Raw genomic sequence first — 17123 nt, 5'->3', positions numbered from 1 at the left:
TTTAAACAAAAAAGGGTCCCAGTTATCCTTGGTAACAAATTTTAAATGCATCTGCTTTATAAAAGGGTTCATTGTTTAGTGGGATATCCTTCTCAGGGGTACAGCATAAACATGGATAACTCCCCAGTGTAGTCCCTGTACAAGAATACTAATCTGAATGCAAACCTTTGTGCATCTAACGAGTTACATTCTTATGCTTGTTAGACTACATAGGTCATAGCTACAGATAAATAAACATATTTAATGACAAAAGTTAATGCTATATTTCTGGCTTAACATATTTGCCCTTATTAAAAAAGGAGTCATTGGTAATAAACTGCAAAGCTATCATTTTATGGAGAAAAATTGAGCTTTCCTGGGTAAAGTCTGTTGATTAAAAATTTCCATTTTGCTTAGGAAGAATTCCTACATTCTGCTATAGACTAACCAATTGTCTTTTATATGTACAGTGAAATGGGTCAAGTGAGCATACCCATTTTCACTTGCATCCACCAAGGAAGCTTGGTCACTGGGGGTCTATGGACATATACTCCAGTTACAGTCAGCATGTGAATATAAAATAATCCAGACAGAGCAAAGAAATCCTTTGCAAATAACCATTTAAGTGCATTTTCAAAAGTAAAACAATGTAGTTTTCCACATCCACTACTCATTTTACATTCAACTGGTTCTGTTAGTCTGAATTTCTTTAAGCACTGCAAATACAAATTCAAGTTTTAAACTTCTTGGCCCATGTGGCAGCCACACTAAATCCCTGGGGCGGTTTTACCTTGTATCAAATCTGTAGATGATTTGATGTCACAAAAATTTGGTCTTATGAACAGAGCAGCTGTCTTACTGTAACAACAACATCTTCCTGGAAGATACAGATTTAGGAATCAAAGCCAGAAAGATAAATAGCATTTAATGGATGTCATCTGATCCTGACTATAGACATTCCTGGTCCTAATGTGTAGCTATTACTGCTTTCATGGATTATTTAATAAATTCAGTTTCAGGGCCTGCTTACTTCTCTCTGTTTAGGGGTATGTTAAACTGAAGTCAAGATACTTCTTTATAAGTGTTTTCACCTCTACATTCTTGTATGGCATATCCAAAGCCAAAAACCCTTAGAAATAAAAGTTCTTCAGGAATACACAAGAAAACATGATTATATTTTACACTGTATACATATAAAGAAAAAAACTCCATAACAAAAATGTGCTACATTGCAAAAGTGCTATTTAAACATAGCTGCATTCCAGGTCAAAAAAGTGCAGGGGGCAAGCCACTCCCAAACAGCAGTCTCCAGGAACTTGGCATCTTCCAGTGTGAGGTGACGCTGTCATTCTGCAAACAAGCAAATCACTTCTGTTAGACAGCATTATGAATGCATGTTTATTAAGGCACTGCACAAACAATTTATGCCTGACTATAAACAGAGTAAAGACTTCACAATAAGGATAATGTATTAAATTATAATGGAAGAGCTACTTTTGTCACTTCAATTCCACTAAATCTAATGAATCTAATGTTTTTATGGCTGATCATAAAATATCTGTGCAGCTCCTAATATTTTAACTGAATGCAGACCTACAAACTATTTTGTCAAACTTTGTCTATGAAACTGAAAAAAATTGCAATAGAAAATCTCAAACATTTCTTGTAGACACTTCTTCTTCGGGGTCTTTTGATACATTAGTAACATGACCAAACATGACATGCAGAAATCATAAGATCTCTCATAACAAGTCATCACCCCATGGTTCTCAGATTTGTACCCCCACCTCCCTTCCTCTTTTTGCACCAGCAGCTGGCCTCAGGCCTCTATTGTCATTTATTGGTTCAAAGTAACAGATGGGCACCATAATAGGACAATTCTGCAAATAAAATGATAGAAAAGTATAAATGTAGAATTGTTTTCCATATGTAAAGGATACTTACTGGAGGATCTGTGAGATGTAGCCATTTGTTCAGAAGACTGAGAAGACCAAAAGCATCAGGAATATTGTCACCTTCTGAACAGAATTTTAAAACAACAGCCATTTTTATGTCTTCTGAGGTGCTGCAATACATAAAATATGTCAATATAATGTTTTATTAATACCCAAAACTAAAATGTTTTAAGAAGACATTCAGATTTTGAAAAAATACCTTTAAGCTCTGCAGTGTAGATAGATAGATAATATTATTAATATTAATAATAAACAGAATTTATATAGCACCAACATATTATGCAGCACTGTAAATTCAATAGGGGTTGCAAATGACAGACAATAACAGACAGTGACACAGGAGGAGAGGACCCTGCCCCGAAGAGCTTTCAATCTAGTAATAAACAAATAGATACATTGCAGAGCCTAAGCAATCTTTTTTTTTTTGTTCATACTATATTCATATATTTTACATTCTATTCTATTACATAATAGAATAGAATGTAAAATGTATATGAATATAATTTAAAAAAACAAACAAAAAAAAAAAAAACAAGAATTGTTTATGGCTTCTACTGCTTAGCAGGAGGGAGAATAAAAAAAAGCCACCATGATGTGATAATAAAGATGCTTTAGACTGTCAGATCCCCATATGTTTAAAGGCCCCCACCTTGTAAAGCATTTGATGAATAAATGGTGTAAAATGGTTACTTGCCTATATTTAGTCTATTAATATTCAGTATTATTCAGCATTGCACGCAGTGTAGCTTTTAAAGTGAACCTCTGCTATAGTCATAGTAGTCAAAGAAAAAGTTGTTTTGCTTAATAGGAGACGTATTCATTATCCTCTATACTTCCTGCCTGAATTTACTGACCTGCTGCCAAAGCTCCTAAAAAACCCAAACTAAGTTGAAACAATGCACAGCTATGCAGTCCTTGGCTGTCCTCATGTGACAGCACTGTGGTCTGGACATTGGCCAGCTAAGTGCTGTAATGTGGAATAAAATAAGTGATAATGGTGGGGAGAGTGTATAGCAAAGAAAGTTTTGTAGGCTTGCTGTAAAGTTTATATATTACCTCGTCTAATAATAACACAGTGATGTCTTGAATTTACTAGCATTTTATCTCCTGCTTTGAAGCAGAGTCTATAGCAGTGGTAAGGATGGAAAGTGTTGTGCATAAAGATAAGTCTGCCATAGTAAAAATGCTGTAGCACATTAAGGCAAGTGGTCTGTGATCAGAATAAAGTAAAGCCGCATACACACGTGCAATTCTTGTCGTTGGAAAGGATCTTTCACGATCCTTTCCAACGATAAGAACCGCAAGATGCATGAACGTGTGCTGTACATACAGCACCGTTCTGCTCTATGGAGAGGGGAGAGGGAGAGCGCGCAGCAGGGTGCCGCTGGAGAGATGATTCAAAGGCAATGATAAAGTGGTGTTATGTATAGTAGATTTCATTAAGTGCCTAAGTGCTTCCAAGTTTTGTTCAGTAATATCAATTTGTGTGTAAAAAAGTTGATTTACCAGTCTTCAAACATCTTCTTTGTAAAGCCTCCTCCAGGAATAGATATCTTTTTTTCTTCATCATTAATGTCCGGGTATAAAGAAATGTTCTCCATTTCCTTCCACGCAAGTTCTTTTATCAGTTCTGCCACAGATGGTTGCAAAGCTGGAGTGACTAAATACCTGTATGGAGTCCTAGAAATGACAGATTGGTTAAAGCAGACCTCCTTGAAGATACAATGTTAATCAGTGCAAGTTAAGAAATGTTCTTATAACTACCTAAACTACTTTCCGGTGTGACATTCTATTTCTTAATGTTTGTTTTAGGATATTCTTAACTACACGTCTTCCTTCTCTTATAAACCTAATCCCAAGGTTCACACTTTCCCACCAAGAGCAGGCAGGAGCAGAGGACTGGAAGATATTGCTTTGATGTAAAGTATAAGGGAATTAATAAAAAGGCTAACAGAACAATCTAAATAATCTCTGTCAGCGATGCCTTTACTTTTATTATTATTATCACAAAATATTAATATAGTGTCAACATATTACGCAGCACTGTCCAAAGTCCATAGCCATGTCACTAGCTGTCCCCCAAAGGGGCTCACACTCTGATGTCCCTACCATAGTTATATGTCATTAACACGGTCTAAGGCAGGGGTGTAAAACTCTGGCCCCCAATGTCTTTTTTTTTTTTACCCCCAAAATAATCCTAAATATGAATAGCAATTGGCCCGCTGCTGCATTGAAATAGCGCCGCTACTACAATTCCTGGCAAAACTCGCGTCTATAGACCAGCGGGCTCTCTGCCTATGCGTGGGCCTGCATTGGACTGTTTTATAGACACAAATAATGCCGGGAATTTTAGTAGCCGCACAATTTTAATGAAGAGGGAGTTTCAGCGGCAGGCCACTCATAAGATTTAGCTCCGCATTTCCAGCACTCCCCCTCAGCTGTTCTTTTCCTTGCTACTCCAAGGCATGGATTTGAATGGTTGGATTTTCATGAATATTGGTAATATTTTTGTTAGCCTGTGCAAAAAGGTTAAAATTGACATCTAATTTAGAAACCTACAAATAGAGAAAGAGGCATAAGATTTTTTCTTAAATAAAATTTAAAAAAAAAAATGTTTATGCCTTTTTCTCTATTTTAACTTTGTTCCAGAGCAAAACCTCTTTGTTTCCATGTGAAAAGGTTTTATATCTAATGAGAAGGAAACATTTCCTCAATTATTTAAATAAATTTCAAGGTTGGCTTGCGACTTTGTCTAAGTTTTTAATTTTGGCCCTCTGTGTATTTGAGTTTGACACCCCTGGTCTAAGGCCGATTTTTGGGGGAAGCTATTTATCCTAACTGCGAGACAGCATTTACATTCTTTGTTTCACTGCGTCAGCTTGAACTGGATTCAAAAGCTCTACATTATGATATCTCATGAGTTGACTATAGAATAGGTAATAACGTTGCCTGTAATTACTGCATATAATCTTGTTTTCCATTCACTGCACTGTACAGCTTGGGAAGTGGGAGTTTACACTTTCCCAGCACGCTGCTGACAGATCATTCCCAAATAGCAAAAAACAGCAAAGTAGCTAGTGTTCCATGAGCACCTTACAATATCATTAGAACAGAACCAGCTTATGACAAAGCATCACACTAGTAAAGACAATCCGATACTACAATTCAGTGACTCCCAGGCCACATGTAAGTTTCAGATCAGTGAAGATAAACCTTTACAGCTCCATTGCAAGCAATGTCACTGTCCCCAAACTTTTATGTATTTCTATTATATACCCATGGTTGTCTGCTTGTATGTAAGGCTATCAGACAGGTTGCAGATTTCACATTTTTACAGTGGTTTTGAACTCCGTTATATATAGTAATACATGGGCTGCAAACAGTCTTCATTTGGAGTGGATCATGCCTACAGTGCACACACTCTACATACCCAAAAAGTTGTTGGTCATCCCGCTGATAGGCATGACTGCTTGAGAGGAGCACCACTTTGGAAAATCCGCACTTCTTAATCCAAGATATTAAGGCTTGGCGGAAACACTGGGACTTTTTCTTTGGGTTTAGGAGAAAAACAAGACACTTTTTAAAAGCAGATTTAACACCACACTACAACTTGTTTGTTTCTTTGCATGACAAGATGTGTTTTCAAAAGCTGCAAAACTCTTGCAGCATCATGCTCTACTTTTACCGGCTATGACATGTCAGTATGGTATGCTGACTTACAGCTGCAGATTCCGCAAATCATGTTTGGCATTATTGCCAACATAAAGATGGAGAAAGGCCTGGTCAGTGAAGTCTGGGATTACCTTTGGAGTTTTTTTTTTGCTTAACCTTTAATCTAAAAGTAAAAAAAAATGGCAGGCTAATAAAAGATGAAGAATATATACCTTTATAAGTGGTGAACGGATCTGCAGAACTGTAAGATTCTTGGAGGGAAGTGAATACACTACAAAGATAAAATTGAAAAACAAACAGTCAATGAACATAATCAGGGATGAAAAAACTGCTTCTTTATCCAAATCATTTATCTCCAAATGAGGAATTGAAACTTCAGTGGTGGATTCTAACCTAATTTATATTATTAAACAGGATTTATATAGCGCCAACATATTACGTAGTGTTGTACATTAAATAGGGGTTGCAAATGACAAACAAATACACAGGAGAGGACCCTGCCCCGTAGAGCTTACAATCTACAATCTAGGAGGTGAGGGAAGTAACACACAATAGGATAGGTGATATGTAGTGGTCGGTGAGTAGGTCGGAAGGATTTAAAAGACAGAAGAAGACGAATAGGTAAGTTTAAAAAAAAAAAAAAAAAAAAAGAGTGCTCTTTTAAATGAGCAGAAAGTATGAGCAAGCCGAATAGAACAGGAAAGACCATTCCAGAGAGTCGGGGCAGCTCTAGAAAAGTCTTGTATCCGTGCGTCTGATGAGATTATGAGTGAGGAAGTCATTAGTAGGTCATTGGAGGAGTAAAGAGAGCGGCAGGGGGAGTATTTTTTTACCAGGTCAGCAATGTAGGTGGGACAAGAACTGGAGGGATTTGAAGGCAAAGCACAGGAGCTTGAATTTAATTCTAAGGTGAAATGGAAGCCAATGAAGAGAACTACAAAGAGATGCAGCAGAAAAAGAAGAGCGGTGGGAAGGATGGATGAGTCTGGCTGCAGCATTCATATTAGATTGGAGAGGAAAGAGTCAGGCTAGTGGAATACCAGAGAGGCGGAGGTTACAGTAGTCCAGACGAGAGATGATAAGAATGTGTACAAGGAGTCTGGTGGTCTCAGGGGGCGGATTTTGGAGATGTTGCATAGGTGAAAGTGACAGGACCGGGAAATGTTCTGAATATGAGGGGTAAATGAGTGGGCAGAATTGAATATCCCATAATCAGTATTGTAAGAATAATGGCACACAGGATGGTATGATTGATATTCAATTCTATTCCAACATGCACTACATTTTTTTATTATTCTTAATAAACAGGATTTATATAACATCAACATATTGTGTAGCGCTGTACATTATTGAGGGGTTGCAAATGGCAGACAGTGACACAGGAGGAGGGGAGGATCCTGCCCCGAAGAGCTTACAATCTAGGAGGTGGGGGAAGTATCACTACATTAGTCAATGTTTTTGGTTTATTCTGATTATCCGGGCCACAATCAGTACTTACCTTCTGCATTTGTACATAGTTCTATTGCATTGTCTTCACTGGTGGCATAAGGGTTGTTCCCTACCATAGGCACCAGACAGTCTGTGTAGAAGTAACCAATCTTTGTCATATTCAAGGTTGAAATAATCAAATCGATTGCTAGCTGGCCGACATTCCCCACCGATACTGCTGGCTAAAAGATTTATATAAAAAGAAAACATTTTACAAAGGAAACACAGTGACATAATCATCCATAGAACAATTACAATATCTGCATTCAGGCAAAGAAATGATACACATGTGATGACACATATTTTAGTTTTTTTATTATTATGTTATAGTGTATGTAAAGCATTATTATTTTGATAGAATGTGAAGAGTGAAAATTCTTGTCAGATTTTTATTAATGTCTGTTTTGCAAGGGAAATTCAGCCTAATGTTTGTGCGGATGTCACAGGAACAGGGGAACCCGATTTAATTACAACTTTCTAAGAGAGAATATCCTTTTGCTTTCAAGAGAATATATCTTACCTCCAGTGTCTCATGGTGTAATCCAGCATTTCTGCAGAATTAGAGTACAAGACAGTGTTCTGACTTACTGCATTCTAAAAGTTTTAGCAGTCTGATGTCCCCTGGCCTGATCCTAGCTGGAGATTGGTAGGTGCTCCTACAAGTTGTATCACTGCCACTACATCTAGGATTTGTTCTGAAACTCTGAAATTCATCCCTAAATTCAAACGAGGAGACTGAGCAGTCACATGACGGCCAGATACACATACAGCAAGCTTAGCCTTAAGGTAAATGTTTTCATTATGTGTATGAGATTCTATAAATTAACAGATACTTCTATATACAGATCAATAAAAGACATTCAATGTTTCTTTTTATTCTGGACACAAACAGCAAATCTGACATTGTGATAATGTGTTCTCACTACAGCTAATGTCACTTTTGTTGAGTTGCTTGGTCTGTACATATGGAGAGGTTAATATAAAGTCAAACATGAGCAGACAATTCATGTCTAGCTTTTATATATTCTTCCATGTACAGCTTTATATATATTTATTTTATTCAATGGTCATCATTCCTGATATCCAGTGAAAGCTAAAAGGAATTCCTACACAGATTTTTCCTTATTTCCTGTTTTGCCTTCTAGACAGGAAGTTAAGGAAATTCTCCTTAATGGGACACTTTCTACACTTAGATATATGCTGTTTTTCTGTCTGATTAGAAGAAAAGCCAATTGTGTCTTTTCCTTGTTTGAGCTCTCCTCTGCAGGTTAGAAAACTGACTGCTTCAATTCCAAAAGTTTCTGAAACCATAAAACATTCTGCACATGAACACCCCTCGTACTGCTCTCATGTTACATGAGTGAAACTTATGAGGGTTTAACACTATGAAAGCTGCCATTGCTAGATGTCAGTCACCCCTAGACCCCTACAATGTTACATCCCTGACCAGGAACCATCATGTTCATAGCACTGTTAGTGTAAACTATAGCCTGCTCTGCTGTGTTATGGGCTATTGGTAGCACAGTGGCTAGCTTTGCAGCGCTGGGTCTCAGGTTCAAAGCCCGGCCAGAACACTATCTGCATGGAGTTTGCAGGTTCTCCACGTGTCTGCATGAGGTTTCCTCTGGGTACTCCGGTTTCCTCCCACATCCCCAAAACACACACGTTAATTGGCTTCCCCCCCTAAATTGACCTTAGTGTGTAATAAAGACATATGACTATGGTAGGGACATTGGATTGTGAGCTCCTTTCAGGGACAGCTAGTGACATAACTATGGACTGTCTACAACGTTTTGTAATATGTTGACGCTATATAGATATTGTGTAAAAATAATAAAATCACCCATGCCCAAAATTATATTTATTTACCTTCCAGCCATGTTACTGCTTGTCCCTCATATCATAGTCTCAGGTCAATTTGTGGAATGCCAATTAGCTACTAAGAAACCCAGGAAGAACATACAAACTCCACACAGATAATATTGTGTGTGGGACTTGAAGCAAGGATCTGTTACTATAATGCCAGAGCGCTATCCACCATGCTTCATAGAACACACAAAAATAGCGCTGCCCAGTGCAGTCACCATGTGTCACATTACCATCAGCAGGGTGCTGTCTGCGGGGACACAGCAATCCGAGGAAGCCGGCACGAACATGACTGAGCTGTGTATGGGAGAGTCGGCGCACACTATGCCTGTCACTGCGGGGCTTGTCGGGGTCCTCAAGCCTATAGTCGTCTTGCCTGGTGCCTGACAGTAAATCCTGTCAGGCAGTGCCGGGCAGTTAATCCTGTCAGGCAGTGCCGGGCAGTTTCCCGGGGATTCTCCCGCTTTCTGTACCTAAATAGAGTCCGTAATACTTCTCCCAGGAATCGCTGAGCGTTACCAGGGCGCCATATACACACACATATATTTACACGTATATACACACATATATATTCACACATAGACCGGGGGTGGGGAGACTTCTCCCATAGGGGCACCGCATAGCCGGGTTATATCGGAGCACTGATACCCTGCTGCTCCATGTATGTGACTGGGTGTGAGGTGCTACAGAGGATGTGACTGACACTTCCAAGGAGCGGACACTGGTGTGGAGATAGCAGCTGTCCTACCTGCAACATTCACCTACAACATGTCTCTGCCGCCTGAGAAAAGCACAGAGCTCAGAAAGATCATCCATGAGCAGCTCACCAGGGTGAGTACTAGAGCCAGGCCCGCAGACCAACAACACACTGCATCACAGTGCACACCTACCTCACACTGCATCACACTGCACCCCCTACCTCACACTGCCTCCCCCACCTCACACTGCACACCCTACCTCACACTGCAGAGACTCAAACCCTTCCCTGCTCTGTCCATGAGGTTTGACTTGAGTTGAGTTTAAAAGAATTCTGCATTGACACTGTTACAGGACACTATTACAAAACAGTTTTAATCTCTCATCTGGATCCATAGTTGCCAGACTGTCCTGCTAATCCCATTCATCACCTTTTCACTCAGCTGCAAATCGGAAGGTCAGATGGAAAATTTCCCTTTTCTAATGTTGTTCATCCTTTCCTGCTGTCATGCAGATGAAGTATTTCCATACACAACTTCCATAGGTTTCTTACTCTTTACTACATACAGATTTCTTAATGTAATCCAGTGTCAGTGCTGAGAACAACAACACATTCCTGGAATCTGGAAATGCTAATACCTATTTAATGTACAGCGCTGCATAATATGTTGGCACTATATAAATCCTGTTTAATAATAATAAACATGGATCACATGTCCAATTTACATTTAGGGAGCTCCCTGGAATCTATTTGCAGTGATTTACATAGATTTTCTAGATCATTGAACATAACTTGGCTGACGGTTCTCTTGTTTTCAGGCTACCATTAGCACTTATTTGGATAATTTCACTTCCTGAATTGCCCTTTGTTTTTAGTTTGTATAATGTACAATATTTACACTGGTTTAAAAAGAAGAATGTAAAATTATAATTATGATCATATGGTTTCCCTGCTTTTAGATGGATGTGCATGGTAAAATCAGGGAGGTCCTGGCTGAGACCTTAAGAGATGAATTTGGTGATGAAAGCCATCATTTATCAGAAGAAGATTTGACGAGAGCTTTAAGAAAGAGAGGAATTGTCGATGATGTCATGAAAGAGCTGCGTTTCCTGGAGGTAAGTGTTCGGGAGACATAAACCAGGTGCTGTGCAGGTTAAAAGGATGTGTCACCTGTCCTTTTGAAAACACCTTAACCACCTGGGCGTTACACTGATGTCTAGATTTCTGTTCCAAAAGCGTTACAGTTTTTCATGAAATTTTTTTTTTTTAAATTGTAGACCTGTAACTTACAGAAATATGTCCCAACAGGGTTCTAGTAGATATCATGAATATAAAAAATGTTTGAAACACACAATCATGTAAAAAAAAAAATTACTTTTAAAAAAATTAAATAAAAGACACAAAAAATCAGCTTAAACAAGAATACATAAATAAATGAAAAATACTGAAAATGCGATAATTCGGTATACTGTATAATAATATATTTTTCTAAAACACCTCCCTAGTGTCCAACCGTCCAACGTTACATACCTATAGACAAAACCACATAAATATATTTTGTATTATTTTGTATTGGACTGGATACTGGAGTTTGTATTCAATCCAATACAAAATGAGAACAAAATTCAAACTCTCATTTTGTATTGGAATTAATACAAACTCCTGTATCCAATCCAATACAAAATGAGAGTTTGAATTTACCAATTACATACTTTGTATTTATTTTGAATTATTTTGTATTGGATTGGATACAGGAGTTTGTATTCAATCCAATACAAAATGTGTTTGAATGAGTTTCAGTTTTAATTTCCCGCACACGCGCCGACGTCATCGTCTGCGCCGACGTACACGCACGGAGGAAGAAGAAGCCGGCCGGCTTCTTCCCGGAGAGGACACCTGACGCTGGAACACGACGATGGATGATCGCAGTGGGACCAGGTAAGTGATCGATTAACCCGAACTTTTCTCACTGTATTTTCATACAGTGAGAAAAGTTCAGGTTTATTGATAATTGTAACTTTTTGAAGCCCGTACCAAGGTCGGGCTTATCGCTCAGGTGGTTAAAGACCTCTTTAAAAACTATTAACTCGTTTGTATTTTTTATATATTTTGTTTTTCTTACACCTGGCATATAGAGCCTGATTTAATAAAGCTCTCCAAGACTGCAGAAGATAGACTATCATGTGTGAACCTGGGTTATCCAGCAAACCTGCAATAGATCTTTTGAAATCATTTGCTATGATTTGGCAAAAGTTTTCAATCCCGTGACCAGATCCAATACAGGTTTGCTGAATCACCCAGGTTCACACATGATAGTCCATCTTTTGAAGTCTTGGAGAGTGTTGAAAATCAGGCCTGTACACTTTTGAAGTGTTTTGTTCTTTTGATTTTTTTTTTCTGCTCTGCTTTACCCTACCTCCCTGAACTGAACCTCTTGGAACAGAAATAACACACTGGGTGTATAATATTTGTCTTCTTTTTCTGTAGGATGGCCATGCAAGAGAATTAACTTCAACTCCAAAACCAACAACACCTTTTATTGATAAGCAGCCACAGACACCTAAGAAAAGTAAGCCAGGTTTATTTGAAGATCATTTAAATTTTTCTCTTTTTAAGCTTATAATCAAAACTATTAGTCACACGCTAAGTGGGCCCAGTCTGTGTTCTTTATCTTGGATTGCCCTGAGTTGTCTATAGGGTAACAGAAATGTAGATGCTATAGTTTTATTTTTTCCCATCCCCCTAATTCCTTCACATATTTATGTACAAGCATTGCTGAACTCCAGGGAGGCAATAGGATTTCATATTGAAGAATGTATACTGCTTCAGTTTTTGCTTGCTTTGTGTGTATTGCATATAACATTTAGACTGATTCAGGGATTCTACTTTTATTTATTTTTAAACAATTTACTTTATTTTAAAGCAGTTCTTAGCAGACCCATTTTCAGGCATCACTTAAGATCAGCATCTACTTTTAGACATAAATCCTAAATTGTAAAGGATACAGTCATGTCATTCCCTGTTTCTGTGTAGTAGCCATGTATGTTCTTTAAAACAAAAAAAGGTTACAATGCACATTCAGATTGTTTGATCTGGAGGGGTCTGGGTTGGCCAGTTTCACGGTATAAATCCTGTAACATGGTAATTGACTGTTATAATAATGTGTTAAAGCAGAACTATTTTTTTTTTTTTAATTCTCTGAATCTAATGATTAAAATAGTGCATGCAAACTTTTCAGGCATAGTCACAGGACTTGGGATTCTTTATGATTTCTTGGCTAAATTTCTGTTATCTGCACTGCCCATAGGTTACAGGCTCACCACATATATCTTTTTTTTTTTTATGCTAATACATTTGTAAAAGAGGGATTTCTGTTCTGATTTTCTTCTTTCTCACTTGACACTTTTAGTGAAAAAGGGCAGTAAATATTTCCAAACCTCTTTTCTTGCACATGCAAGAAAAAGTGTAATACCACATGTTTATTAAGCTTTTGTTTATCAGTATAGGTTACCAGAGTTTGAGTTGTTGCTCTTTTATTGCGTGCTTTTTTGACCTAAATGTAAAAATGCCATCTGTGGCTTTAGTGCTTTCAGTGACATAGCTGGAACAAACTGCTAGCAAGTAAAGCATCTTCATCTGCATTCAAAACTTTAGCTTCTCCTTAATTAGAGCAACCAGAAGACAACAAGCCTTTCAAAAGAAGAGGGTGCAATGGTGTCCTATGTATTCCTATATGGGTTTATTTAATTTTAGGTTGTGCTGTTGTGACATGAAAGGAGAACTGCCAGACTGTGTATTCTAATGACCTAGATCACCTAAAGTCCCACTTACAGGATTAAGCAGGTGCCTATTGCAGAATGGTACAGGTGATGTTCCTTTTGCAATAATCTGTCTTATTTGAATAATTGCGCAAAAGAACTGTAAAAAAAAAAAAATCAGAGCTGTACATGCCAGGGAAACTCGGCATGCGTTTCAGGAATTATTGAACTCTTGCGTGCCTGCACAGAGGTTATGTCATCTGGGCACAGACAATTGAGATGGCTGAAGGAAGAAGAAGAAAATAAGGAAGGTGGTGTCACCCTACAATTGGACAAAGATAGGTGAATTGCGTAGGTTTACTTCCACTCTATTTCTAGTCTATCATGCAATATTATAATAACACAAAAATATATCTGTAGAAGACAAAAACAAAAATAATTTTTATTGACAGTTTATCCATTGTCTTTCGCAGCTAATATTGACCCATCCCGTAGATATCTACATTTCCAGGTCTTGGGTGGGAAGGCTTTTCTAGAACATCTTCAGGAAGTGGAGCCTCTTCCAGGTCAGGTGTGCTCCACCTTTACCCTTCACTTGCACTTCAGAAACCAGCGTTTCCGCTCCAAACCTGTCCCATGTGCCTGCGAGCCCGATTTTCAAGATGGATTTCTGCTGGAGCTGCACAAAGACAGTTTTGGTATGTTTTAAGATTAGGTTGAAGCTCATTATCTGAACTTTGTGCAGACATGAGATAGATAGTTGGATATCTCAAAGATTATCATTTTATTATGTTACTTGTTTGTACAAAGCTATTGTATTCCCATTGGGGGGTCTTATTAATAGTGTTGGTCGAATATCTCACTATTCGGAGTCGGGTCTATTCGAATTCAAACAACCATATTCGGGTCGAATATAAGGACAACCCGAATTGGAACACCAACACTAATTATTAAAGAGTTCTTAACTAGAAGCAATCAGATTTCATCTTGTTTTGGACTGACTTAATCAGGGTGAATTCTGATTGACATCTCCATGTTACTGCACTTCGGAATAAGCATTGCATTGACTTCAGTCAGTACTTTTAGTTATTGGGTATAAAAGAATGAATTTGACAGACTACAGGACACAGCCAGGCAGCTAGCACAAATAGGATAGCAGTGCTTCTTCTAAATCAACATTTTTGCAACCTGCATACATTAAATTTGTAAACTAAAAAGGAAGGTTAAAGGGAGTTTAAATACAGGTATGGGTTAATTCTAAATCTCAGTGGTGTGTAAATCTTCGACTGATGCCATTGACACCAGCCCAAAGCCTGTCAACACAGATCCTAATGCTTGTGTGCTTTAAGTTTTTAGGGCATTAAAGCTAAAATGTGCTTTCTTCTTAAAAGCAAAGCCTTTTTTTACAATCTACAGATGCTTTATTCCTTGTAATATGTTGTCTGTAGGGTGACTCTAGAGCTAGTTCATGCGTACAGTGAGGTTGCCATATGGCTACAACTTCCTCACACATGTGAACCATGTCCGCATTTGAGATGCTACATATGTAGTCTCTTGCCTGTGGCTGCCCATAGGGAATGTAACATTTTTAATCTCTGGTTCATTTAGAATTCCAAGCACTGGGGGACACTCTGGAACTGCTGCTCCCTCTGCCTGTTTGTACAATCCCCTATATTTTTGCAGTTTTTTTTTTTTTTTTTTTTTTTTAATACTGTCAGATTGAAGACTATTAACATGATTACATTTTGACAAGCTGCATGAAACATTACAATTTTTAGAGGGTTGTGATTTATTTTTCTGTTTTTTTTAAATTGAATTCGATTTGTATTCATCAAATGCTTCTTATTTTAGGAGATGGTAGCAAAATGGCTGATGGAACCACTCTTCTATCAATCTGTGATCCTGTACAGTTGGTATTGATCAAAGCAGACATTTCTGGAGATACCACTCTAGTGGCCTCTCACTTTATGGAATGGCGCTCAGTGTTGGGTGTAGATGGAGGAGTGACGAATCTTGCTGTGGAGCTCCATGGTGTTGGTGAGATTATATATGTGACATGAAAGTTTATCTGGATATTTCCATGACCTTTTGTTCTTCTAAATTGTTAATTACTATACTACATGTCTTGTTTGCATATATATGTGGAATTGTACAAAATGTATTTTTTCATGTATTATATTATTATTATGAAGTACGTTCAGGTTTGCTTTGTATAACAATATTGTTTACATAGACCTAATATCAGTCATTGCTTTTGCCTATCTGAATGCTTGTTTATGTATGTACTGGCAAAAAGTGTTAAACCTGAACTTTTCTCAGGTGGTTAAAAATGTAAACAAACGTTATGTTGCAATCCAATTGTCATACATTGTATGACAATCTGATTACAACTGAAAGAAAATACTTACCCTGTCCCCGCAGCTCCTCCAGCAGCAATAAAACATTTGCTATTGCTGCTGGCATCTGCAGTGAGATGTGAAGCACAATGCAGAAATCCTGCATTGTGCTTTGCATCTCTCTGGAGATGCCAGCAGCAGCAGCCTCCAGCGTCCAGGTGTGCCTGTGTGAAGGATGAGTCATCTTCCGGGTGATGTGATTGGTGATGTATGGGGGTGTGTCAGGGAGGGAAATTTAAAAGCAGATTACAATGTAATCTACTTTTAAATGGTTTTTACAGTACAAAAACACCACACAACATGAAATAAAAGTACATTTTTAATTTTATATTTTATTTTTAGATTACATTGTTGTCTATCATTTCATTATTTTTTAAAATTATTATTTATAATTATGTATTATATTATAATTCATGATTATAATATAATAAATAAATATAATTATCATACCAGGGAGTTAATCCTAAGAATTACAAGCCCAGAATATAAACAAAAATGTCTAAGCAAAAAAAATAGGATCACTTTTTGCATCAAAAAACTGACAGAATTAACGCTGGGGGGTTAAGCTGATTTTTGTGTTTTTTATTTAATTTTATTAAAAGTACTTAACTTAAATTAATGCCCAGGTGGTTAATAACTGTTTAAAATGTTTACATTTTAATTTTTCCTATTAGGGGCAGAAAGTAAAGTTACTGTGGGAATTTTAAATGTCAAGATGGAGCTTTATCCACATCTACAGCAAGTGCTATCTCCAGAGATTGTCAGCACTCAGGTACATTTTCTAAATACGTATTGGTAATAATTTTAGGATGAACAGGCATTCTTGGAGGACTTTAGTCACACTGCATAGACTGGCAGGTGACTCTCCTGTCTTCTCCTCTCCAACACCATCTAGCTAACAGGACAGAAGGCCACCATTTTCACACTTTGTATTCTTTGTCTTGGTTGCTGACAAATGACACAGGAATGCCTTTAATTTCTAATGTATGTTTCAAAGTTGTGTGAATTCCAAGCTTTCTTTAAAGAATAGCCAATCTATTAGAAAATAAATGAGACATGTGCTTTACTATATAATTATCAAACTGGGGTTATACTTAAGCTGTAATTTAGATATTAAACCCCCTAGCAGTCTGATTCTGTCCAAAATTGCCGTGCATATATATATATATATACCGTATTTTTCGGACCATTAGACGCTCCGGACTATAAGACGCACCAGGTTTTCCGCACGGGAAAACAAGAAAAAAAAAATTCATTTGATTTCCCCTGAGATCCAGCGTGCGGCACTTGTGCCCGCCCATGAAGGCGGCGC

General features: G+C 37.7%; 2 protein-coding genes across 3 annotated transcripts in view; one reads left to right on the top strand and one right to left on the bottom strand.

Moving 5' to 3' along the window:
• Nucleotides 1-1133: 1133 nt before the first annotated feature.
• PSMG2 (proteasome assembly chaperone 2) lies at nucleotides 1134-9327 on the bottom strand. 2 transcript variants are annotated; one of them, XM_072411479.1, is made up of 7 exons: nucleotides 9194-9327; nucleotides 7105-7276; nucleotides 5819-5877; nucleotides 5365-5483; nucleotides 3441-3614; nucleotides 1924-2044; nucleotides 1134-1329 (listed from the first exon to the last, which is right to left on the bottom strand). In XM_072411479.1, exons 1-7 carry the CDS (start codon nucleotides 9248-9250, stop codon nucleotides 1246-1248), a joined length of 786 nt encoding a protein of 261 aa, XP_072267580.1. In that variant the 5' UTR covers nucleotides 9251-9327; the 3' UTR covers nucleotides 1134-1245. The 2 variants fall into 2 exon arrangements, with proteins under 2 accessions (XP_072267580.1, XP_072267581.1); XM_072411480.1 differs by lacking the exon at nucleotides 9194-9327 and adding an exon at nucleotides 8964-9187.
• A 66-nt stretch (nucleotides 9328-9393) lies between these two features.
• Nucleotides 9394-17123, top strand: part of CEP76 (centrosomal protein 76) — a 14429-nt gene continuing 6699 nt past the window's right edge. The window contains exons 1-6 of the mRNA XM_072411476.1: nucleotides 9394-9791; nucleotides 10617-10772; nucleotides 12145-12226; nucleotides 13889-14113; nucleotides 15267-15452; nucleotides 16486-16583. Of these exons, the coding sequence (XP_072267577.1) occupies nucleotides 9729-9791; nucleotides 10617-10772; nucleotides 12145-12226; nucleotides 13889-14113; nucleotides 15267-15452; nucleotides 16486-16583 (810 nt within the window). The 5' untranslated portion in view covers nucleotides 9394-9728. The remainder of the gene's footprint in view (nucleotides 9792-10616; nucleotides 10773-12144; nucleotides 12227-13888; nucleotides 14114-15266; nucleotides 15453-16485; nucleotides 16584-17123) is intronic.

The sequence above is a fragment of the Pyxicephalus adspersus genome, chromosome 5, assembly GCF_032062135.1.
Source record: "Pyxicephalus adspersus chromosome 5, UCB_Pads_2.0, whole genome shotgun sequence".
NCBI classification, from domain to species: domain Eukaryota; kingdom Metazoa; phylum Chordata; class Amphibia; order Anura; family Pyxicephalidae; genus Pyxicephalus; species Pyxicephalus adspersus.
The sequence above is the reverse complement of the archived record's forward strand: the minus strand, read 5'-3'. Positions and strand labels throughout refer to the sequence as shown.

What these genes read in the sequence shown, in the direction of transcription:
- PSMG2 (XM_072411479.1), bottom strand. Translation starts at nt 9,250, where the DNA reads ATGTTCGTGCCGGCTTCCTCGGATTGCTGTGTCCCCGCAGACAGCACC. An exon ending in CAGACAGCACCCTGCTGATG is followed by an intron (nt 7,277 to 9,193) that starts GTAATGTGACAC and finishes TAAATCTTTTAG; the next exon opens with CCAGCAGTATCGGTGGGGAA. An exon ending in GATGACCAACAACTTTTTGG is followed by an intron (nt 3,615 to 5,364) that starts GTATGTAGAGTG and finishes TGTCATTTCTAG; the next exon opens with GACTCCATACAGGTATTTAG.